The sequence below is a fragment of the Anser anser genome (assembly GCF_964211835.1).
Source record: "Anser anser genome assembly, chromosome: 22".
Taxonomy (NCBI): Eukaryota; Metazoa; Chordata; class Aves; order Anseriformes; family Anatidae; genus Anser; species Anser anser.
The window spans coordinates 3,800,221-3,825,153 of record NC_139743.1 but is presented as its reverse complement, the minus strand read 5'-3'; the positions used below and the strand labels follow the sequence as shown (position 1 = coordinate 3,825,153).

Genomic DNA, 24,933 nt, shown 5'->3' with positions numbered 1-24,933 from the left:
CACTATTGCCATTTGGGATTGGGGCATGGACCCAAGCCAATGGGCCATTTCTGAAGGGTCATTGAGCTTGTACAAGCTATAATCCCATTTGAAGTACGAAGAACCTGCCAGCGTGATACAGGTTGAACGGCAGATCTCAAATTTTGATCACAGTCCCTTGGAAGCAGAAAGAGCAGCTCTAATCTAAGAAATGCAGGACTGGGCCTGCTGTCAGCTGTGTGCACTCAAGGCCAGGCAGGGGTCAGACTAGTGAGCAGCAGAGGAAGGAGGCTGCAGCTGGGAGGTGTGGAGCTCCTGGAAATGGAGCATTTTGTGTGCTAGCTAACACGACAAATTACTGTGTGCTGGTTGGGGGTTAAGGCACTGACTCAAACTAGCGTCCCCGTGTGTCAGGTGCTGTACAAATGCCAGTCAGGATAATTTCCGTTTCCAAACATCTTACAGAGTGGGAAAGAGATGAAGTGGCCTGACCTTGCTTATCCTGCTCAGGTGAGTGACGTGGCTGGGACTGGAAATGGGGTCTGTCAGTACCGAACCTGCCGTGCTATCTGCACAACACTTCATCAGTTTGCTGAAGGGCGGATAATGGTTTATTGTTATAACCCTCAAGAGCAATCACCTCTTCCTTGGTGTCCTTTACAGTGCTTTTCTGAGCTGTCATTATGCTGCTTATCTGAATTTTGCTCATTTTTTAGATGCGATTTCCACTGCACTCACAACACTCGTGGCTATGTAATAATGTTCTCTCTTATCTCCTTAGCCTGCATTGCTCTAAATTTCCCATCTCCCAGAGTTTCTCTTGCTTTTGTATGTGTGCAGCTGCCTGGTGCTAAAAGGGTGCCTGACCCCTACTGCCTGCAAACTTCAGGCCAACATTTGCGAGGACGCTGGGGCCTAACTCCCGAAGGAGAAAGGGGCGTAACTGTGACTGCTTAACAAGCCTCTGGCCTTTTCTGTTGTTATGAAAGTTTAAGCTGTACTTGTTAAGCTGTTTGTCATGCTTGCTCTTTCCCCGTGGTCCTTACTCCAGCCTCACAGAAGGAGCCAGAAGGGTCAGGCCCATGCTGTGACCCGCCTCTCCTGGTTCATCCTGCGGCCTGGGGAAGAAACCCAGGCTGGGCACAGCGGGGTGGTGGTGGCAGCACCACAGCCACTTTCCTTTGTGGCCTAGTCCTACCCGACAGGTAGTGGGGAGAGAATGTGTGCCCCTTGGGCTCACGGTGGCAAAGAGCGGTCAGAATGGTTTGGTTTTTAGTGAGGTGCCTCCGTCGGGCATCCAGGCCGATCCCTGTGTATGTCTGCCTCAGCACAAACTGTCAGAAACTTCAGACCCTTGTTGGCCCAGGCACCATTTTAACCTTTAATTCAGAAACAAAGTGCTGCTTTGCACAGGCAACCTCTCACGTTCACATTTTCTATTTTTGCCATTCACATGAACACAAGTTTTTGTTAAAAATCATTTGATTCCAATTGGTGAAGGCTTTTAATTTTTTATTTTTTTTTTTTTGGAACAGGTTATTGGTTGCTGCCTGGCCTAAGCTCTTATAAAGTAACCCAATACTCTGCCCAAAACAAAACTCTTCCAGAACAATCCCAGCAAATGCTCACTGCTACGGGGCAGCAGTGAGACCTTAGCAAGCTGCTCCCGATCTGGATAGACTGTTGTTGGGGTGACTCAGGAGCTGCTTCACAAAATGCAGGAAAAGTTTCCCATCTTTATCCTGATTGCATCTGAACTATTGGATTTATCTGGTGAGTGATGTGCCCTGTCCTAATCTCATGTGCTGTCTTTCTGTCTCCTTCTCCTGTAGTGTCAGTGAGCAGAAAACCTATGTCAGGTACTGTGCCATCAGTCACAGGTGTGAGACAGAAAGGAGATGAAGGAGAAACTTGTTCGTTTGTGCAGCTGTGCTGTAAGGCTCAAGATTTGGTTTGAATGGTTTCTGCTGTGGGAGTGTTGGGATCAGGGCACAGCTGTGATATGAATCTGAACTGGGAGAGGGTCCCTTCCCTGAAGGGTGTGGGGGAAAGCAGAGCCAAACAGCCACTTCTCATAGAGCCGGTGAATAGCAGAACTGGGGGCCAAACTCACGTCTGCTGCAGCCCAGGTTAAAAAATATATTTCCAGGCATCATTGTTCATTACATTAAGCATGGTCTTGCCTGTTCACCGTACAGTAGTGCACTGTTCGGCATTTTCTTTGGGTACAGCTGGCTGGCCAAACATTTCTGACAGTTTGAAAGCAGTGGTGAGTTTGTAATGCTGTCGTGCCTCAAGCAACTTCCTAGGGCTACTGTCACTCATAGCAGGGCACCAGTCAGTCTTCACTTTCTACCTCTTATTGTGAGCCTTTGAGCATACCCTGCAAGGATGCATAAATTAAACTTGGCTCTTGAAAGCAGCCTTGTGTCTTCAGGCAGGGTAGTTTCTTCTGTAAAGATAAACTTAGGAGTGGGCGTTCAAGGAATTTTCCACCAAATTTGTAATTCGATTTGTCTTGTCTTTAAATTAACTTGTCCCATTGCGAGGTGTATTTATGTATATTTATAACACTTTCTTAATCTGAGACCTTGATTCAGTAAAGCATTTGAGTGCATGCATATCTTTAGGCAGATCACTTGTGTTGCTTTGCCGAGCTGGGGCTAAACAACAGGAATTCTGTCTGTTTATGCAAAATCACAATTCAAAATATTTTGTAAGCTTAATATCCCTGTCTCCATCACCCATTAACTTCCATTTGTTTTTTAGCAATATATCAGCGCCCTGGGTTCCCTTTTATCAGCTTCCCCTGCTCATTATTACTGGAGTAGTACTGGTTCTGCAGGTGACCATGGGCAAGTCATCATCTCCTCTCAAGGCACTGCACTTGGGCACCAACCCCAGGGCTTTTATCTGAAATGAAGCTGCCCAGCCTCTGCTTTGGCTTTGTCAAAAACACAATTTAAATGCATAGCACTTAAATGCATAATCACATCTTAGTTTTTAGATGCATGCAGTTGCTGGCAGGTGCCTAAGGAAAAATGCTTAAAGTTTTGGGGGAGGAGAGTACATTAATATTTTAGTCCATGGCTTTGAAAGCATCCTTGCAAATGTCAACCTTCTGAATGTGAGGAGAAAAAAATAAAATGTGCGGACAAAACAATAGCGTTTAAAACCTTAGGTCTGCCTCTAAAATGACACGGTGTCTGCTTTGGATGTGAAAAGCTAAAGGTAGCAAACTTACTAAGTCCTGTGTCACTTTTTCAAAACAAAACAGCTTTGTGCAGCCTGGTCACTCACTATGGATGGGGAAGCTCATCACAGGACTGGGGTGCTGGGGGGCCACGTGGGAGAGCTCAGTCACAGATACATTGATTTTTGTGGTGCTATTGAAGAGCTACCAGCCTGTTCCTGGGCAACCTGGGGGCTTCGTTCTCTGTAATGCCTGTAAGAACAGCAGTGCTGGAGCTGCCCGTCCTCCTTCTGAAACTTTCTGCTTCCCTCTCAGCCTGCTGCAAACTGTGAAAAGCTCACCTACGAGGAAATAGACAAAAGCTTGCTTTCTGTTCATCAGGTGCTTCCAGAGACGAGCCTCCCGTCAGTGGAGCACCAGGCCTGGGCTTGCCTGGAGGAGCCCAGCTGAGAGCCGAGAGCAGCCCGGTGCCCAGCGAGGAGCTCCCCGTTACAGGAGGTGACTCGGAGGAGGTGACGTTCCACTTCCAGACTGCGGGGGTTGATCCTACCAGTGAAATGACAGCTGACTTCATTCCTGTCCGCACAGAGACAGCTGCAAGAGCAACAGCCACGCTGCCTAAGGAGGTGGTTAGAAACTTGGAGGGGTCTGATCAACAGCCCGCTTTAAAACTGCAGGATGGAGATGCATTTTCTAACGATCTCCTGAGTAATGTAAGTGTCCCCACCTCTGCACGAGGCTCACAGGCCACCACTCATCCTGAACAGTCAGAGAGGTCAGTGCCAGGCAAAGCACAGACTGTCCCTGAGGCTGCTGTCAGCCCAACCAGCTCCAGCGCTGGGCTGCCCCAGCCCACTCCCACTGGGGGGGTGCACCAAGACTCTCGGGGGGTTGCAGCTGTCTCTCCCATTCCTGTTATCAAGCAGACGGAGGTGCCAAGTCCTAAAATTTCTCTTCTGACTTCAACGGTAAAGTTCCATCCTCCAAGAAAAGAAACAGCACCATCTCCGTTTCCGACCAGCGTTAAGATGGCTTTTGTAAGTGCAGGGGTGGGCCGGTTACCACCATTAGCACCTCCCACTACCAAAAGGCCAAGAGATGCAAGTCCCCAAGTCCAGCCTGACAGCAGAGCTGCTGTGACACCTGCATACGTGAAGAGGACTCGGAGTGTGGATGCTCAATTTACTACTTCTGCATTCCCACAAAAGCCAGCTTCGGTGGGCCTTGATGCAGCCTATTTCAGAGTGACACAGACAACTGCTGTTCAGTTTTCCCCTCTTTTATCTCTGAACCAAGATCCAGCAGGCAGTGAAGGCAGAAACTCAGTAACAGCTGTAATAAATGGCTCTAGACACACAACCCTATTGCCTGCTCTTCAGCAGCTCCTGCAAGGCAATGCACAGTCGTCTTCATTACTGATGCGTCCTGAAGCTCTAGGTCATGATGAATTGATTCCACCTCCATTTCAAGGGCCCATTGATGCAGCCGATAAACCACAGCCTCTCCTCTTGTCCCAGACTCTCAACTGTACTAAACACCATGCTTCACATGACACCAACAGGAGCGCTCAGGAAAGCACAGTCCTAGCTTTACAAAGAGATGCAGATCACCTGATGATGACAAGTAAGCCTGAAAAATCCAGATCCTCTAAAAGCCCGCAGGCTTCTTCTAATTCATCTTCATCAGGCCAGTCACAAAGCTTCACGTTAAACCTCTCCCAAACTACTAGAGAGCTAAAAGGAGCAACATCTCCACTCCTTCCAGGTGCATCTACCTTTGAGAAGGCAGCCCTTCCACCTGTAACCACTTCTGCTGCTGTTCACGCAGCACTTCAGCCACTAGCTACATCTGTTGCTTCCTATGCTGGATTGCAGCCGATGGGTGTCCCCACCTCTGCTGCGAGAGGACTCCACATACTGACTTCATCTGCTGCTGCTGGTTCTGGGTCTCAGGTTCGAGGCGTTTCGGCCCATCCCGGACCTCGGGAAGCGTTCGCTGTGGTGCCGCAGATGAGCACGGTGGGAGATTCCAAGGGACAGAAAAGTTTTCCACATCAGATAGATAAGGCTGGTTCTCCTCCCCTGACTCCACAAGCCAGCGTGGTCTCCAGCCCCTCTGGACTGCATGATGAGAACCAGAAAGCTTCTCTTGACAGCTCTGCCCCTTCAGCCTCCCCCATCCAGCACGCTGGCAGCCTGGAAGCTTTTGCTGCCAGACTGCACCCACCCCACGCACAGGAAAGCCAGTCCAGCACAACAACAGCACGTCCTGAGCCAGCGGTACCTGTTGTTTCTGAGATCCCAGCACATCTGGCCCAAGCACTGCTGCAGCAGTTTGGTGCATCGCATGATGCAGCTACCAAAAACCTCAGTGCTCTCAGAACCGATCACCCTAAAATGCTCCCGTCATCCCTGTATTTGTCCTTTTTGCTTAGGAATACCGACGGCATGATATGCCTGCTTCCCATGCAAGAGTCCCCTTTGCCTGCAAGTTTCCCTAATGTCAGTGTTGGGACTCTGGTTTCTGTTCAGCAAATCCTGGCAGCATCAAACTCTTCGTTAGCAGATCTTGCAAACTTGCGAAATGGGAGCCCTTCTAGCTTAATTCTGGTTAAGCCTGTATTTATCCTTTTTCCCACGGACAGAGCAGACTTACAGATGGTGCCCTCTCCTCAGGGTGAAGATGACCACAAAAGCGCCCTCTCATTCACAAACAAGCAAGGTCAGACCGTGGTTACCCATGAACACAGCCGTGATATCCCAGAGAAAACTAGTTCCTCGCATCCCACTAGTGAGTCTCTGAGACCTCTAACTACTCTCTCCACCGCTTCTGACCAGCGAGCGGAGAAAGCCAAAGTTACTTCTCAGCCAGTGCTGACTACTGCGAGTTACGTGGCCATCCCTAGTTCTTTTCAAGCCGCTGCCCCAGCAGCAGCTCGCTTGCTGGACCCGCAGCTGAGGACGAGCACAGCAGCGCAGGCTCCTCACCTACAGGGGCTGCCCGAGAGGCTGCAGGCAGCTGCTGCCCCTTCCCCAGGGGCTGAGGTGCCTTCCCCTGGTGGGATGGCAACCGAGCCTCCCGCCTCCCCGGGGCCACCAGCACTGGTGCCGGCGCGGCACAGCCCCCCTACAGCCCCCACAGGATTTTTCAAAGCTGAAAAGCCGCTTTCTTTTTCTGTAACCCCTTTGCTGTCAGCAGTGGGGCTCGCTGGTCTTCCGATGCTGGCCCAGCCTCCGTTTACTGTCGCAGGGGCTGTGGGTCAGGTGCAGCACGGTACGGGACTGACGCTGCAGACCACCACCCATGGCCAGGGCTCAGTGAGCCCGTCTTCCTCTGCCCGTGCACCGTGCACAGATTGTTTGAGCTCAGCTAGAACTGTAAAATACCCGCTAAAGATGTCCCCAAACATCGTGCCTTTGCAGTCCACGTCGCAAAGTCAGCTAAGCACCGAGTCGCTCCAAAGGCTGCCGTCACAAGTTCCATTTGTACCCAGCACTGTGTCGGCTTTCTCAGTATTTCCAGCTGGCAATGATGGCAGAGGCTCGGCAGCGGGCAGCACTGCCTCTTCTGGAGTCACCCTGCGTGCTAAAGCAGCACCCGTCCCCCCCACCTCTATAAAGCCTGATCTCACCAAGCACTTGGAATTTGTTACCATTGTGCCCAAGCCTGTTGTCAGGACGGAGACCCCAACACCAGTACCAGTGCGTACCCTATTTGCAACAAAGGTCAAAGCAGCAGCTTCTGGGAAATTGCTGGCGACCAGCACCCCCCCGAGGATGTACGGCAGGTCCCCTGCGAGCCTGCCCTCACCGGTGTCTGCCCACGTTCCCCTGCCATCGGCTGTGAAACGTGACCAAAGCAGTCGAGCACCTTCTGCATTGTTCTCACCGGCCAACGTGGGAGAAAATGGGAAACCAACCGAAGGCAGCGCAAGCCCGAGAAAAATGGGAGCTGGTGGATTCTTGGGAACCAGCACGTCTCTGCCGGCCGTGTTTAGCACAAAGACAGAGCAGCCCCCCGCAGCAGCTCTCGGCAGCCAGGCTGGTGTGGCTCCAGCACAGCCGTCTGCGGCTGCAGAGCCTATGATTGCTCTCGAGAGCGAGCCTAAATTGACACAGACCACCTCGCCATCTCCATTAGCGGTGACTTCTCTCTCTGCGGATAAGAATGATTATATCAGCGCTTCAGTTAGCCAAAAGAAAGTGTTTTTCCTGCCAACATCGGCTCTGCAATCTGACCTGAACGTGGTGTTTCCTACAATTGCCGTAATGAGCAGCTCAGCTAAGGTCCCTGCATCGGGGGCGAAGAGCGAGGGCGTGTTTCTGAAAGGGGACACAGCCACTGCCAGCCAGGTGCCTGGTCGGGCAGCCACCTCCTCAGCACCTCGGGCACGGGAGGAGAAGGTGCCCCTGGGAGCCAGCACGGAGCAGGAGGCTGGCCACTCCAGCCAGCACGCTGCTGGGCAGGCCGCGGGGCCATCTACAGCAAAATCACTTTCTGTGCCTGCGAGTAAGGTTACCAATCGGCCAGCTGCCTTAAATAAAGCAGCTGCTGATGGTGCTGAGATGCTCCTAACCAGAGACCTGAGCCCGCTGCCTCCAAGCCCGGGGAGCCCCTCGCGTCCTGCGGGGGCCGTGGCAGCACGCACAGCAGCCAGCGATCCCTGGCCGGGTGCTACGGCCACCGCACCCACCGAGGGGCTGCTCCCGGGCACAGAGGCCGAGGAGGAGGCCGGACCACACGGGGTGACCCACGGAGACCCTGCAGGCTCAGAATCTGCTCTAATGCCCCCGGGTTCGGAGCCCAGGGCGCTGCTGAGTGAATCCCGGCAGAGGAGGGTTTTGCAGCAGGACGGTGCCGTTCTCAGCGGGTAATTGTCACGGCGAGTTGGTGTTTGGGCTGTGTGATTTATGGGGTGTGAGGGGTTAATATCCAAATGGCTCCATGAGCTCAGCATCACGGGTATGATGTATTGTTGTTTCCAAAACGTTTAGTTCATTCTGCAATGACCTCACATCTTACAGGAAAAAAATCTTTTCATGTTTCAGATATTAATGCTGTCCTTTGGACCTCGCTTTCTTTTTCACAGTAGCCTTTGACTCTCTGCCTCGCCTCCCAAAACAGTTCTACGTGCAGATTTGCAAGTGGAAGCATCTGCTAGTACGATCAATGTGCTAGCAAAGAGGCAGATATCCCCGCACAGCGCCACGCTCCCACGTTTCCCTCGCTCAGACGAGGTGCCTGTGCAGCCGCAGGAGGCTCTTCTGTCCATGGCAGGCTCTGCCATGCCAGGGTCCAGTTGCCGTTCACCTGAATTCAGCTCGTTTGCAAACTGAGCTCACCGATCTGCTTGGTTTCACTGAGGGACCTGATCTTAATGCAGAGCTGGGCTGGGCTTCAGCTTCTTTCCTTCTTTCCCTCCAGGATCGCAGTTGTCAGCGACGAGACCTGTGGCTCTGGCAACTACACGGTGCAGATGAGCCTGCGCCCTGCGGCAGAAGCGAGCCCGGAGCTGCAGGGCTCAGCACCTCCCCAGGACGCCTTCCTGGCCTCCCTGGCCGTGGGGAGCAGCAGCAGCCAGCCCGTGCTGCGGGTCCGCTCCTGCTGCGTGACGCCGTCCAGCAGCCCGGGGGGCCCCGGCGCCGTGTGCTGCCTGCTCCCCAGGTACGGCATGGGCTTGGCCTGGGGACACCCCTCACTCCTGTCCCAGGGCTGCAGCCCGGCCTCTTTGGTGCTGAGCAAAATGAAAGCGGTGGGAATGAGTCCAGGAGTGCCCTGCTCCCCTCGCTGTCAGCACCAAGGGCTCCGTGAGACGTGGGGCTCTCCTCCCTTCACCCGTTATTTTATGCAATGAGCCGTCCCACTTCCACGTGAAGATCACGGCTATTGCTGCCTAACCTGTCTGGGTTGAGCACAGGGGTGTTGGAGGATTCATGGGTTGATGTTTATAAAGCCACCGGGGCATGAAATGTGTCTTGGAAGTGCTGCATGTTATTGCCATCAGTAAAAAGGGCTTTCAGATTTACCTGTACTCGATATAAGGGGAGGTCACCTCTGCACTGCCTCTGAAGATGTCTGGCTCAGGGAAGGGTCATCACATCACAGCAGCCTTTGTTATGGTTTAGCATGATAATCCTCCAAGAAACAGTTCTGCTATTCGAGGGTGCTGGCCTCCACAGCAGGTACACGTCCAGGCTGGGGTGCTGAGGCTGCTGGATTTCTGTTTGACTCTGCCTGCAGCTACAGACACCTGGCCTAGAGCTTGTGCAGAGCAGTGCCAGCACATCTCCCTCCTCCCTCCCTTACTCAGGGGGTGCTGGAAGTTGAAGCTGCTTCCGTTTGTCCTTGCCAGGCTGCTGTCCGAATGCAGACACATCCAGTTACTGCAGAGCAGCGAGCCCAGAGCTGCGAGCTTCACCATCCAGCCGTTCCAGGTGCTGAATCACTCGGTGGCCTATTTGCACTGCGAGCTCAATGTCTGTCTGCACGGCAAACCGGGCTGCGAACAGGTAAGTGGGAAGGGTCCGCCCTCGCTGGTCTTTTGAAAAGATTTGGTGCTTCCAGCAAGTGCGATCGATGTAAAGAGCCTTGATGGTAGGCTACAGAGCTCCACCTTCTGCCTCCTGCCCTCCTTTTAATCTCCTGCACTCTGTGTGTCTCCTAAAGCCCCAGGTGAATTTCTACACCTGGTTAAGCCAACTGAGCTCGCCGTGCTTTATTTTCACTTTCTGACCACAAATGATTTACCTTTGCCTCGTGTAGTCCACCTAAGAAGCATAATAACAAGCAAGTTAATCGCTAGGGAAAGGAGCTATGGAATTGACACGGGGGCAGGTCCAAGTGTTGGGCAAATCATCCTTGGAGCAGCAGCAGAGCTGGACGGAGCCCAAGCCCAGGGGACGGCTCCAGCTATGGGGACAGAGCAGAGCCGCTGGTGCGGGGTTCTGCCCAGGCACCGCCGTGTTCGGGACACGTTCAGAGCCTTCCACGTATCTTCCCCAGGGCTGCTTTGACAGTGTGGAGCCGCTTCCCCAGCCAGGTGACAGGAACAGCCCTGGGCAGCTGCACAACCTGATCTCGTTTGGTCCAGTTCTGCGAACCAAGGACAGGTTTCTCTATAAACCTGTGGAAGGTGGGTCCCTGATTTGCATCTCTCTCTGCCTCTCTCCTGCAGAAGTCTCTGCTCAGTGTTTCTGCTGTAAGAAAAATGATAGCAGAATAAGGCTGGTCACCAATTGGGAGCATTTTCATTTTTCTTTCTGTCCGCAGGTGAAATACAGCAGCTGGTTTATGTTAATCAGCTGTTGTCCAGCAGTTAGAAAGGAGAGAGATTCATTCCAGCACGTCACAAGCATGACAGACTACTTAAATCACTGGCACCATCTCTGAGAGTCACTTAACTTTTGTGTCTGACATTCTTATGCAAAGACTATTTACTGTGAGATCTGAAGGCAAAGTGTTTGGGTCTTCCCAAAGAAAGGGAACTACCCATCCAGATTACTCTGTGGAAGAAACAGCCCTACCTGCTTGGTGTGCTGTAAAGATGGATGGGGTTTTAGCCTCCCCTTTCTTCTTCCTTACCTCCTTAACGCTGTTCACAGGTCGATTACTTTATTTCCAGGTCCTGATTCTGCCATGCTGGTGCCCGTTCTGCTGGGGTCCCTGACTGGCTTTGCTGTTTTGGGCAGTGCTTTCATCAGCCTTTGGCTGCACCACAGACGGAAAACCAAAAGCCTAGGTTGTCCACAGTTTGGAGAAATCCGCGGCCTGTGAACTAGGAGCAGCTGACCTCTGCAAATCCCACACCACAGCTACAATGATCAGAAGAGCGATTGATTTTGCATTGCACACTGTATTGCTTTTGTAGAGCTTCTGCTGACCCAGGGAGCAAGCTCTCCAGCCTCTGCTTTAAGCGTGAAGGAGATCCACAAGCTGCAGCATGGAGAGGGCTGTAGGAGCAGCTCAGCTAAAAGGGAGAGCAAAGCTTAAAATGCCATATGTGCAAGCACCAGCACACAGTCTGTTCACAGAAATGGAAAAGTTGTCAGGGTGCAGTAGATCTACCTAAAATAAAGCACTAGACTAGAGCCATGCCATCAGGGAGACCAGATTGTTGAGAAAATAAAAAAACTCAAGGTTACTGGTTGGGAACAGGGACAGGAACCAAGAGCTTCAGAGATCCAGCTCAGCAGCTCATCTCACTGGCTTGTCTCACGTCTCAGGAGCTGGGTCCCCTTTCTCTTTGCCTGTGCTCATGCTGGTGGTCTCTTGCTTTTGGTGGAAGCAAGTTTCCAGTATTTGCCTGTTAGTAAAATCTACATAATGGGAAAAAGTTCAGCATGTAAAAGCTTTGTCCGTAAGTCTGCATTTCAGAGCACATAAAAAACACCCCATTCACTGTCTAAGTCCTAAGGTTCTTTACCCCTGGGGCCAGGATGCAGGCAGCAAAAGGGCCCTTGCCAGAGCACCTGTGCCAAATGCAGCAGAGGAGTAGCTCACACTTCTACCTGGGTCCATTTCCCTACAAGAATCTCTGCAGATCTGCTATGTAGCTACAAATTCTAGGTCAAAACCCGATGGCAATTACCCTGCAGAAACACTAATTATTATTTGCACAGCAGCAGTGCTAAGGAAATCAGCACCACATTGTATTTGACAGTGACTTACCTACACAGTCCCTGTGCTAAGTTGTTAATGCCATTTATGCCCCAGACAAGTGTCATTAAACCCTCTTTACAGCTTTCAAGGCATAAAGCAAACTAAAACCCTGTGTACGTCATAGCTCAAAGAGTTTGGCTCTGCTGCGCCCCAGCCCTGCAGTTTAGCCGAAGGACTGCCCTCCTCCCTACAACAACAGGCTCTGCACCAGCAGCAGGGAGCGGAGCAGCGACACAGAAAGCCGTGCTGCTTTTTGCACCGATGTGCACCCAAAACATGGCCCTGTCTGAAGCATGGCAGCTTCTCAGGAACATGGAGAGAAGCTGGTCGTGGCTCAGGAGCTGGGCACGGTGCCCAAGCACGGCCAGGAGCAGCGCAGGGGATACACAGGGGGGGCTTCCGTGGTGGGACCAGGGCCCGGGGGGCAGCGGCTGCCTCTGGGGCAGGCAGGGAACTGTCGGGGTGGTGCTCAGCAGGCACCCTATGGTAACATGGTTATGGTGGAGGGGGTCAGAGTTATATGGGGGAGGAGCTGGTTTGACCTCAGCACCACACAGCCGCCCCCTCACCCTCCCCTCTCCGGGATGGGGGAGAGAATCAGAAAAATGAAGCCTGGGGGTTGAGATAAAGACAGTGCACTAGGACAGAAAATAAAGGAAAATAACAACAACAATGATAAGAGTACTACTAATAACAATGTGTACAAAACAAGTGATGCACAACGCAACTGCTCAACACCCACCGACCGATGCCCAGCCTATCCCTGAGCAACCGGTCCCCCACCCCGGCCAGCCCCCCAATATAATTTTTCAGCATGATGGCCTATGGTACGGAATACCCCGTATTAATTTATTAATTTTTTTATTATTAATTATTAATTTGGGTCAGCTGTCCTGGGTCGGGTCTGCCCCCCCCCCCCAGCTCCTGCTGCACCCCCAGCCTGCCCGCTGGCAGGACAGAGCAAGAAGCCGAAAAGTCCTTGGCTTGGTGTAAGCACTGCATGATGTGGGACAGGCGGGCGGACAGGGCTTTGTGCCCAGCGAGGCTCCAGGCACTGCAGCAGTGCGGCTCCTCGCATGGGGCGAGGGCGATGCTCGGGATCCACCTCTTGGCAGTGAGTAACATGGCTCATTTCGGGTAACTCCCCACCTCCCCATGCAAATCGGGAGCGGAGGAGCTCCTTGGTTCTTCCCCGAGAGCGCCCGAGCGGGAGGCAGCCAGCCAGGCTGCCTTGTCTGTCATGACTGCGGAGGCAGACCCGCAACTGGGCAGCTTAACCGTCTTCAGCAAGGAGGATTTCGAAGAGGACTGGGTTAAGGTGGCCAGCGGAGGCTTTGGGTGCGTGTACCAAGTGAAGCACAGGAGGTGGAGGACGGTCTATGCGGTGAAATGCTCGCCGTACCTGCTGCAGGACTCCAGCGCGGAGAGGTAACCGCCAGCTCTCTTCCACCAAGGACAGCTGTCTGCAGTGACGTGGTGCTAAAACTGGCCGAGGTGTCCACAGGGGGACCCCAGAGGTTTTGGGTACTCAGCAAGCACCGGCGACCTGGAGGTCTGACTCTCTTTCCTATACGTGTATGTGCACGTGCAAGGGGAAAGGAGCACTTATTTCTGACAGCCAGCATTGAAATCTGGGAGTTAGGAGTAGACTTTAAATTAAATTAGTAAAGTCGCCAGATTTAAAGCCCAGGGACAGAGAATTTCCAGCTGTTTTTGCTGCGCTTGCTGAGACAAAGAAGTTATTTATCTAAAATTTTGTTGTGTTCAAGCTGAAAGGATCCTGTCTGGTTAAAAATCACATAGCGATAGGACTTTTCTTGTAACATTGCTGACAACAGTTGAGGTGGTTTCATTTGGGCAGTGATTCATGGGATCATAGATTGTATGATTGTCTCCTTTAGTTTGCGATGCTTGCGCTCTTTAGATGTTAGATTTGCACTTTTCTTCTGGGGAAAAAAAAATGTGTCAAGTCAATCAGTTTTAATTCTGTGTGTACCATTCTAATGAGTTTGATCTTGTGGATTATCTCAACTCCTAGTAGATGTTCCAGAAGAATTGTTGAATGCAAGCAGAAATGTTAGTTGATTTAAAAAAATATTTCTGCAGTCACCAGGATTTGGAAAAAAAAAAAAAAATCTGAAAATCTGAGTTTAGGAAAAATATCTGGCAGTGCATGTGCCTTTATGAGTTACTGTACGGGTCTCCTAGGGACTGAGGTTATTCTATTTTGTCCTTAAAACAATTTAGCACTCTAATGTACGTTTTTCAAAGGCCTTCCTTCCCCTTACGTATGGCAAGCAGCCTTGGGACTGCTCTGGCTAGCGACATGCTTTTGTCACCCCCACAAGCTCTGGATTACGAGGCAAGAGCATCCTGTCCTATACTATGGCTCTGCCCCAAATCCTTCCTTTCCAGGAGGGCTGGAAGGACCAGCATCCGTCCCACAGCCCTGCGAATCTGTGGGATTTTGTTCAGTGGCTTAGTGGAATGATCCAAGACATCCCAGTGGGCACGCACATGCAAGGAGGGCAGGAGCTCGGTGAACCTGTGCATCACCTGGGAGGACAGGGGTGTCTGAAAGGTGCTCTTGCTTCAACCCTTGTCAGCTGCAAAGGCTTTTAGTCTGCAGATCTGCTGGGGATGACAGTTTTTAGGGAGAAAAAAGAAAAAAAAAAATCCCAGGGAACACATAGAAAAAAAAAAATAGAGCCACAGATGCAGTCACAGGTTTCCTAGACAGTTAAAGCACTTGGATTCTTATAGAATTGCTTTCGGGGCTGTTGCTCTTCTCCCTGACAAGCCTCATTTCTTGGGGCTCCAGCGTCCTCCTTCCTGCTGTGCCCAGCCCTGGTCCTGTCCCAGGAAGGGAACCAGAGGCCACTCGTATCGCTTCTTTCTTTGGGAGGGACGAGCACCAAGGGGCCGCGCTCCGTGCTGCGGGTAGCAGCTGCCTTCCCGGGGTAAGCCTCTCTTCCTCCGTGGGAAGCAAAATACCTGAGACAACTCCTTCAGAGCTGTGTTTTACTGGGGGGAGCCTGCTGGAGGAAGTCTGGCAGAGGGATTTGCTTAGCTGAACTAAGTTTAGACACATCAGTGTCTTGGCATAATGTAGTTGCAAGCCCAGATCCGTTCCCAGGCGTGCTTTATGAGTGCAGGTTTGGCACTTTTACTGCCTGGCTGCTGTCAGCGTGCTCTGAGCACCCCGGCTTGTTCAACAGGTTGGGAAATGCGAAGGTTTAGTGGAACAGGTCTGGCAAAGCCGGCAACGATGGGCAGACACGTCTAGACTGCCCCGGGACCAAAGCTGCAGGCAGAGGTTAGCCGTGGGCAGGTTCCTGCAGGTTCGTGAGCCGGCGTGCGTGTCCTGGGGACAGGGGGCATGGAAAAGGCAGGGAGCACCCTGCTGCTCCCCATGTCGTGCTCGCGGGGAAGCGGCACTTGGGGAATGCACCAAGGTGTGAAAACAAGCGGGTGGACGAGGATTCCTCTAGGAGGCTGGCGGTTGAATTTGCCCACAAAATCCTCAGGTCATTTTGTAAAGTCCTAACACCTCGTGCGTTAGATTTGTGGGAATGAATCTTTCTGGGGTCTGCAGGGCTGCTTGGAAAGGCTGGATATCCCTAAGCTATACAGTCTCTCAGTAACTCTGCCTGTGGACCAACACTGATGACACCCCTTGGTTCCTTTTTTTATTTTATTATTTTTATTTTATTTTATTTTATTTTAATTTAATTTAATTTTATTTTATTTTATTTTATTTATTTTTTTTTTCCAGAACCAGTGTGAACTGTCTAATGGAAGAGGCAACCAAGATGGAGAAAATCAAATTCCAGCACATTGTCACTATCTATGGGGTCTGCAACAGCCCTCTGGGCATAGTGATGGAATATATGGCCAGAGGGTCCTTGGAGAAAATTCTCCCCACTCACAAAATGTCATGGCAGCTCAAATTCCGGGTTATCCATGAGATGGGCTTGGCTATGAATTTCCTGCACAGCATGACACCTCCTTTGCTTCACTTAGATCTAAAGCCAGGGAACATTCTCCTAGACGGGAATATGCATGTCAAGGTACGGCCTTAATGCTTGTAGGGACAGGTTATTTCGCTTAGCAGTAGTGCGTATTGTTTTCAGTCCAGAAACCTAAAGAGGTGGGGTGTTCAGGAACACTCAGTGAACAATTGACCACTGGGGCTTGTAAGAAGCAGCTGGTAAACAAATTGCCTGGTGCACTCCAGATCATACAGGCAATCTGCGCCAGAAGTGGGAGCTTTGGGGTCCATTTTTGTGGCAAATGCTGATCTGCTGGACTCAGAGGAAAGCACTGGCTTCAGTCTTACCAGGGTCCTGTTGTGTTTCAGCTGCTAGGAGCCTCCTCATACTCCTGATTGCAAAGGATGGAGGTATCGCCCAGCTGAAATAGGGAAAGGTGTGCGAGTGCTGGGGGGGGCCTCTCATTGTCTCTGCTTGCAGATCTCAGACTTCGGGCTCTCCAAATGGATGGAGCAGTCGAGCCGAATGCAATACATTGAAAGCTCTGCACTGAGAGGCACTTTGAGCTACATCCCCCCAGAAATGTTCCTCCAGAACACCAAGCCCCCAGGAATCAAATACGATGTGTACAGGTAAGGGCTGCCCTTCTATGCAGAGGTGGGACGGGGTTGCCACCTGACACAGAGGAAGAGAGACTGCGGCATCGCCTCCTTTTGTTGCCCCCTGGCTCTCTGCCTTGCAAATGTCCTTGGTGGGAGACACGCTGGGAGCACTGGGAGCGATGTGTGCTGCTCTGACCTCAGAGGTGGAAACAAGGGGCAGGGGATGGTGTGTGGATAGCCAGCTGTTCCTTTCCAGGAGCCTCTCCAGGTCCCATGTGAGCTGCAGACTGCATTGCCTTAGGTTCCCTCGCACCCTGCTAGGCTGCTGGGAGCACTTATGGGAAAGGAGTAGGATTAGAGCACAGAGCAGACGGCGTCTGCTCTTTCGTAGCAGTCACTGCTAAGATTTATTTTGATTTTTTAAGACAACTGTAACATTGCTTGGCCACTTGGGTATTCAGCCTCATTTTGGTCAGTAGCAGGTGGAGAAAAGATGTTTAGCTTTACTTTTTTTTTCCTTTTGGCCAAATTGCTGTGCAACCCACATATACAAGGTACATTATGGAAATTTGTCAGCTCCTTGGTTACTGCATTACACAGCAACCCAAGACAAAAAGCAAAGGATTTGCATGGGCACATGAACTTGCACTAGTCGGGGACTCTGTGACAAAATAGGGATAAAATGGACTACAAAGGGACTTACAGCCTGACTTTCATGGGAAATGCTGTAAGTCATTCACTGCACCAGCCCTGCGGCTGAGACATTAGAGATGTATGCAGTGATTCAGAAAATATTGTCCTTTTGGGGCATGGGGGATGCAATCCTAGTTCTTCCATCCTGAAGGACGCCGTTCCTAATTTTTCCATTTCTCAAGAAGATGAAAGCAATAAGTGGATTTTATGTCCATGCACAATGAGAACACGATGGGAATGATTGCTCATGATCTCTCGTTGCCTGCAGCTTCGGAATCGTCATTTGGGAGGTGCTTATGCAGAAGAAACCTTATGCAGGTAAATATGAGAGCACTTCTTACATGCTCTGCACTTATGAAATGTTTATTACACCCACCTTCACGGAGAAAAGCCCAGCACACACCGCCGTGGCTCTTTTTCAGGAGCCAACATGATGGCCATTATAGTCAAGGTTGCAGCAGGAAAGAGGCCCTGCCTGGAGCCCACCAGCGACGACTGGCCAGGGGAGTGCCAGCAGATGGTAGACTTGATGAAGAGGTGCTGGGACCAGGACCCTAAGCAGCGGCCAAGCTTTACAGGTGCAGTAACCAAACATGACACGGATTAGGGAAAGGTCAGCTGCATGGATTCACAAAGTGGGGATAAGCTTGTGTGTAAGTCGTTGCCAGATAAATTGCCTGTTGCCGTGGAAATGCTTGGTGCCCATCTGCTGTCAACACATTCCCTTTCTCCCTTTTTCCTCCCTCCCCATGCGGGGGCTGCGTGGAGGACTTCCACAGCCCTGGGCGCCGACTGGGCTCTGAGCATGTGGGCAGTCGGTGCAGCTCACGGTCCCCTTGCAGATATCCCTGTGGAAACAGACATGCTGCTGTCCCTGATACAAAGCCTCGTCGTAGATCCGGAGAACGAGCGCCTTGTCAGGAAGATGTCCCACAAGCCTGCCATCTCGGGGAGCCAGCAGGTGAGCCTCGGAGGCCTCCCAGCGCCCTCGGGAAGTTTCTCTGACACCTTTCCCTCGTCTTACCGCTTCCCGAGGCTGGGTTTCCTCTCCCATCACTGGGCACACTTTGCCCAGTTTGTTTGCATAGGGTTAAGCCCATGGTTCTTTTAGGGGGATGGGAAAATAAATAAACAAATTTAGGAAGCTGGCCAGTGTGCTAAATGATAGACAGTCCAAGAGGAAGACCCTTCTTTCTGCCTGCTGAGAGGAAGGGGATTTGTCACGGAGGCCTCGGTCATTAACAGAAGCTCAAGCAGACACAGATTCACTCAGGTTGTGCTCATGGTACTGGCATATGAGCTCACTTGATCATTTTCTAGCTTCAGGGAACTGAGGACATTCTGGTTTAAATAACCTCTGGGGAAAAAAAGAAAAAAAAAGGAAAAAAAAAGAGTTTTTAATCTCTTCGTTTCTGTGACTAGTAAAAAATCAGGTTTCAGCAGAATTAGTAGTTGAGGACTAGTGCTATTCTGGGGGGTTGCCTAGTTGTGCAGTCTGCAAGAAACGAGAGCATCCAGCACAGCACATCGAGGAGGAGGGGGGGGTCTGGATTCTCTGCACAACACGGGAAATGAGCAGATGAGATGCTGCCATGGGCACGTGCTGAAATAAGGAGGTAGAGTACGGGTATGTTTGGGAGCAGAGGAGTGAGAGGGGCAAAACCTCACTGATATCCAGATATCATTTTCAAGTTCCTGCATTCCCATTAGTGTCATGATTTGCTCTGCTGACTTTCACAGGACTGGATAAAAACTACATTAATGGTAATATGAAATTCTAGAGCAAAGAAGAAATCTGCAAAAAGTATATAATGCAAATAGGCAACTTTCTCTTATGGCTTTTTCTTTTCCCCTTCCTGAAAATGAGAGTGACAAAGAAGAGTTTATCTTCTCCCAAGTCCCCAGAAGTGCTGGTGAGTACGGAACTTTTATTCATATTTCAAAGGTAAAGAAGGGGAAAACCACAAGAATAGCCTATTTCCTTGTTCTCCACAGATAAGCATGTGGCTCAAGGAAGTTTTCCATGTGGGTGACTTTTCATTTTAAGTGAAGGAAAATGAACCATACAGGAAATAGCAGAGCTCCCATGATGGAGAGGTTGGCCTCTTTGCTTTGTAAGAGACTGCCTGTAGCCGTCTTGCCTAACTTCATGTTCTTTATCTCTAAGATGCTCTTTATTTCATCGCATCGTATGAAGATTCACCTGCCGTCCCTCCCTCCCATTTTGTGCACACCAAGCCATTTCACTTGGTCTCACCCCCTTCCTGCTGTTTTGTTTCCCCCACCTTTAGAAACGGGTAAAGAGGAGGTCCGTGTGCCGCCTTCTCAGGGTGAGACCGAAAGTCCCGAGGACATCCTGTCCGAGGAGATCTGCAGAGTCCACGACAACGGCCTCACGCTGCTTCACGTCATGGTGATCCAGGGAGACGTGGACAAGGTGAAGTTTCTCCTGAGCTGTAAAGCCAACGTGAACAGCCAGGCAGTCTGCGGCTACACCCCGCTCATCATGGCTGTTCAGAGGAGGTCCCCGGAGATCTGCTCGGTGCTGATAGAGCACAATGCAGACATCAACATGCCCGATGAGGATGGCTGGACGCCTCTTCACTTCGCAGCTCAGAATGGGGACGACAGAATTGTCCGCCTCCTGCTGGACCACCAGGCACAGGTCAATGCTCAGGAGCACGACGGGTGGACCCCCCTGCACTTGGCATCACAGAACAACTTCGAGAACGTGGCCCGAGTGCTGCTGTCTCGCCAGGCTGACTCCAACACCCAGGAGGTAGACGGGAAAACGGCCCTCCATGTGGCAGCTTGCTTCGGGCACGTCAGCTTGGTCAAACTCCTTGCCAGCCAAGGAGCAGACCTGGAGAAGAAGCAGAAGAACCACAGGACGCCGCTTCATGTCGCGGTGGAGCGGGGGAAGTTCAGGGTCGTCCACTATTTGCTGAAGAACGGGGCCTCTGTCAACAGCCTGGATCAAAACCACTACAGTGCCCTGCACCTGGCCGTGGCCAGGGGGAAGTACCTCATCTGCGAGAAGCTCATCAAATACGGAGCCAACGTGGAGCTGAGGACGGACAAAGGCTGGACCCCGCTGCACCTGGCTTCTTTCAAAGGGCACATTGAAATCATCCACCTGCTGAAGGACAGCCACGCCAAGCTGAACGCCAGAGGAAGCATGGACTGGACGCCGCTTCACCTGGCCACTCGCTACAGCGAAGAGCCGGTGGTCTGCGAGCTGCTGAGATGTGGGGCAGACCCCAACATCGCCGAGAAGTCAGAGTGGGCCCCCCTGCATTTTGCAGTCCAGCGGGGCTCCTTTCTGACCGTCATCAACCTGCTGGAGTGCAGGGCAGATGTCAATGCTAAGAACAAAGTGGGCTGGACACCCTTGCACCTTGCTGTCCTCAAGGGCAATATGGCCATTATCAAGACCTTGATTAAGGCCGGTGCTCTGCTGGATGTGGAAGATATTACCGGCTGTACAGCCCTCCAGTTGGCAATTAGACATCAGAAGGAAAATATCATTACGCTGCTCCAAGGCAAGGACTCACTGATGAATAAATCAGGGAATAGGACTCTGGTGAATGATGCAAAGATTTCAAGACCCAGATTTGTTCCAAGAAGGACAGATTTGTAGACTCATCAAGTCTGGTATTTACGACTTGAGTTTTCCAACATCAGGTGCTATGTCTTAAACCACCATCTCCTGGCACCTGGTGATTGCAGGAGATTTTATTTTATTTTTTTCTTTAATGGAAGTTCCTAAGTATAAACACTAAAAAAGTAAAAGTAAACAGAGCTATAGAAGGAAGATGACAAGTTATTTTTGAGAGTTTGACCAAGTTTATAGAAGTTAATAGCTGAGTCTGATCAAGTTTATAGTTGACTTTGTGATGTTGGCTTTAGGCAATGCTTTCCTGTTGTGATACTCATTGTGTGGGGATGGAAATGGATATATGCACTCCCTTTTTATAAGGACAATGCTGAAACTGCACAGCAGTGCACATATATACATGTCTTCCACAGATTTTATTGCTTTTATTCCATGTTTCCCTACAGAGCAGATTGGTGTAAAATGGCTTGGCACAGGTGGGAATTGAATCTTGAGATTCTCACCTGCTGCTGTAAATAGACACTAAGCATATGGTACAGCAACGTGTCAGATTTTCTGACATCTCATTTTTGTAACAAGAATCTTTATTAAAAATAAAACTAGGAAGAAAAATCACTAGTAAGAAGGATTTAAATTGATGCAACATAGAGAAAAGAAATTCCAGAATAATTCCACCCAATCCTTTCATAGAAAATAAAAAAAGGATCCAAGAGCTTTTTTTCATGAACGTTCAAATTATTTATTGACCACCTCCACACTTCAGACTTTCAGCACTGAGGCTGTCATTGGAAAGATGGCTTGAAGGACTTGAAGGATAAGCCAAGAAAGGGGTGCAGTTCTGGATCCTGTTCTCTGCCATGAAGGCTGCCAATAACCTCCAGTCCTAGTGACAAAATGCTGCTTTAAGATTTTCACAGGTTAAAAGAGTTCCTTCTTAGAAAAGCAGTATTTAATCTGGGTAACCAAATCTCATGGCCTGCTTTTTTAAAGGCACTGAGTAGCTGGGAGTGTACTTAGCACTTCCGTGGAAGCAGTCAGATGGGGCTTGCTTACACCCATTAGCTTCAGGTAATTAGCACACAAAGCTTGATTATCTTTCTGGAAAACATGCAGTCCTCACGGATTTGATTATTTTGTCCTAGTAAGTAGTATTTTAGTACAGCTTGTGCCAATCCCACTGTGATCTACTAAGGACTTCCAAAGCACGCATGGGATGATGGCTCTTCCTTCGTCTTAGCTAGAAAGATACGGCAACATAACCACACACTCCACAGCTCCCCAGAGCGGGTGCATCTTTCCTTATGGACGTTAGTAGCTGGGAGCCATTGCTTTGGCAGGCGTTGCTTCTCAGCCTTTATAGATGAAGGGACAGAAATGTCAATTTATGTGCACAGTGATTAGTTGTTGGTCTCAAACCCCGCAGTAAAGTGACTGGAAGGCAGTACCCTACAAGTAACAGCCCCCAGCAGCCCTGCTCCAGGTCCCAGCCATCGTGCCAACAGGTCATTTTGCCCCAGCAGAGAGCCAACGGTGGGCTCTAGAAAAATAACTGTACGAGCTCTGGTAGCTGTGCTCAGGCTGAAAAGCAACATAGCTGTGCTGGAGGCTCCATCTCCTCCAGTTGGATGGCTCTTACTGTTTTCATTTGCTCTGCTGGTATTCCAGTGCCATTTTTGGTGCTTTACCCACTCAGAAATGTTGTACTGTGTGAGCAGGGGGAATGGCAGAGGACAGGGAGCTCCTCGCCCTCCCTGGCCAAAAGCTGGACTTGCCCTAACACGGGGAGGTTGTGCCCAGCAGCTCCCCACGGGCTCGCTGTGCCCGAGGGTTGCTTGTTGTATGGGGAAAGCTGGCAGCTGGCTGGGCAGAACAGAGCAGGGAGATGGAACAGAAACATCAGGCTTCAAGTGCTCCGTGGAAACGATGATATATTGTCAAGTGTGAGTCATAACTGTATTTCACTGCTCGGCACAGCGTGCTTTTCCTTACATTAGCTTTAACCCACTGAAGCTCTCTGGACTGCGCTAAATAAAAGATCAGGTGGGATGGCTGTAATGACCATGGCTGCTATTAAAAATCTCTTAGTCACTCCTTGCACGTTTATTTTCTTTTGATATTTGACCAGCTGGAGATGTAACGAGGGCTGTGCCATAAACCAGGCAGAGGGAGGGGGCAGCAGCGTCCTCGGCTGGGCTCTGGAACCTGCCTCACCCGGTGGGAATAGGGCTGGCGTCTGCAACACGGCTTTGCTGTTCTCTGCCTTCGGATCCTGAAGGAAACCTTCCCCATTTTTCATATGCCAAAAAGGTTTTCTTCTTCTGGCTGTCTTCAGAAGACTAACTTTATTACAATATGATGGGATGTAATTGACTTTGTTTTCAATTGAACCATTTTCTGTGGGGAAATGGATAATGTTACTTATGGGAAAAAAAATGAAGTGGTTCATTAACTGCTCCCTAGTAAAACCCAAATATTCTATCTTGATAAGATTAAAAAATATCTAATAATTTCATTTTATTTTTTATATTAACTACAGCTATTGATGTGAGTTTCCAAAGAGTTGGAGGAGGAAGGGGACTTTCAGGGTGGGTTCAGAGGCTGCCGTAAGTGAGACAAAGGAACTCTGTAGCCTGTGCCCTTTGTGCAGTACAGGGTGAAGCCTTTATCAGACGGTGCTGTTATCTCTTCAGTTTCCTTCCTTCCTTTCCCCAGTTACATCTCCCTAAGGGACGCCTTGTGCAGTGTGGAGACTGTATATATACATCAGCTGTATCACTTCAGACAGACCCTTTAGTGGCTGTTCATGGATGAGCTTCCCTTTGTAAGGATGAAGCACTGTGTGCAGAGAGAGCATCTGCAGAACTGCCCCGCAGATGACTGGGGAGCTTCATTAGCTCAGTTCGGTCCCCATGCTTTTCTCCGCCATTCAGATAGTTCCCTGACAAAGAGCTAAACCCGTCTGTTTAGCTTTGGAGCCCAGTTCTGAAATTCCAAGTTGTTTCCCAACATTGGCTGCTAAATGTGCCCTGACTTCAGGCCAGGGCATGGACACAGGCTGGGCTTCGGAAGAGGCTGTGCTGCTGCTGGTGCTTTTCTTAACGGTTGGAGTGTAAGGGTGGAAGGATAACTGCATTTCTTGCACAAAGTCAGTGCCCAAGAAATGGGGAGGAGGCAGCTAACCAAAGACTAAAGCCGGTGTCCCCGGTGACTCTCACAAAGCCACTTTTCTGGGGACCTTCCACCGGCAGGGATGGCTGGGTGGGGTTATCCCTTTCTCGTTAATCAGGGGAAAGCCTGCAATTTAATGCACTGAAATTATCTCCATGTGCTTCTTGGCACCTTGATGGGAGCTTGAAATCCAAGGCAGTTTTACCACATCGTGTGGACAGCAGAACCGTGGCAAATATCTTCTATTTCTTGTGGGTCTGTGTTGCAGGAGAATAAAAAGGACAATACCTCTGCACGCATCTTGCAATTGTTACGGTTACTTCTCGGGCGTGCTGGAGGCAAAACTCATTGCGCTGTTATCGACAACAGCAAAGCTGGGAATGGGTGCCTGGCTAAAATGCCACCACCATGCTCCATGCCTGCTGGAGAGGACGGGTGTCCTCCCTGGGGACAGGCAGCGTGTGCAGTGACGCCCAGGGCCCGCACGCCGTGCCGCCGCAGCGCTCCTCACCACGAACCTCACGCCTAGGGGCGGCGGCAGCAAAGCGGAAGCTTTGCCTCTAATTAAAACGTCTTGTTTCTCATTCTCAAACAGCTTGGAAGTCTCTTGCTGAGACCTAAGCTGTTTAGCTGTTGTTAAGCTGTCAGAGGCATAACATTAAAGAAGGATGAGGCGCAGACAGATAGCTCTCCCTTGGTGTGACATTTTTTCTCCAACACCACTTTGAAGATGTTTTTCTTAGCAGTGATGCTTGAAATTCTGCGAGATGATGGATGTGGCTGGCAGCAGGCATGTCTGTCTCCCTGCACTGGTAGTGTCTTGCTAATGAAAAAAGCCAACAACCCAAAAAACAACCCAAACCATCAGTGGTAACTGAAGTAAGTCGGGGGGGGGGATTGTCAATGTGCGCTCCCAGGGGCCCAGATTTGTGGCAGGAACCTCTGGTGTTCATTTTATGCGCTATAATCTCCAGATAGAGAGGCAGAGGGAGAAAAGTGAGGCGTGAAGGACGGGCTTCTGCCCGCGCACAG

At 50.6% G+C, this 24,933-nt stretch overlaps 2 protein-coding genes across 2 annotated transcripts; both read left to right on the top strand.

Moving 5' to 3' along the window:
* The first annotated feature begins 247 nt into the window (after positions 1–247).
* On the top strand, positions 248–11,952 carry LOC310885234 (uncharacterized protein). Its single transcript, XM_083808313.1, has 7 exons — positions 248–489; positions 1,515–1,752; positions 3,554–8,042; positions 8,597–8,836; positions 9,525–9,681; positions 10,175–10,304; positions 10,794–11,952. The coding sequence occupies exons 2-7, from the start codon at positions 1,695–1,697 to the stop codon at positions 10,943–10,945; spliced, it is 5,226 nt and encodes a 1,741-aa protein (XP_083664439.1). The 5' UTR covers positions 248–489; positions 1,515–1,694; the 3' UTR covers positions 10,946–11,952.
* Positions 11,953–12,958: 1,006 nt separating this feature from the next.
* On the top strand, positions 12,959–22,824 carry ANKK1 (ankyrin repeat and kinase domain containing 1). Its single transcript, XM_083808309.1, has 8 exons — positions 12,959–13,258; positions 15,606–15,900; positions 16,303–16,454; positions 17,386–17,435; positions 17,540–17,695; positions 17,960–18,078; positions 18,985–19,030; positions 19,409–22,824. The coding sequence occupies exons 1-8, from the start codon at positions 13,071–13,073 to the stop codon at positions 20,755–20,757; spliced, it is 2,355 nt and encodes a 784-aa protein (XP_083664435.1). The 5' UTR covers positions 12,959–13,070; the 3' UTR covers positions 20,758–22,824.
* The last annotated feature ends 2,109 nt before the right edge of the window (positions 22,825–24,933 follow it).

Bases quoted from the DNA above. Each gene is read 5' to 3' on its own strand.
- LOC310885234 (XM_083808313.1), top strand. From the start codon at position 1,695: ATGCAGGAAAAGTTTCCCATCTTTATCCTGATTGCATCTGAACTATTG. The intron at 8,837-9,524 runs GTACGGCATGGG...TGTCCTTGCCAG, and splicing joins GTGTGCTGCCTGCTCCCCAG to GCTGCTGTCCGAATGCAGAC. The intron at 9,682-10,174 runs GTAAGTGGGAAG...TATCTTCCCCAG, and splicing joins GCAAACCGGGCTGCGAACAG to GGCTGCTTTGACAGTGTGGA.
- ANKK1 (XM_083808309.1), top strand. From the start codon at position 13,071: ATGACTGCGGAGGCAGACCCGCAACTGGGCAGCTTAACCGTCTTCAGC. The intron at 15,901-16,302 runs GTACGGCCTTAA...CTCTGCTTGCAG, and splicing joins ACGGGAATATGCATGTCAAG to ATCTCAGACTTCGGGCTCTC. The intron at 16,455-17,385 runs GTAAGGGCTGCC...CGTTGCCTGCAG, and splicing joins ATCAAATACGATGTGTACAG to CTTCGGAATCGTCATTTGGG.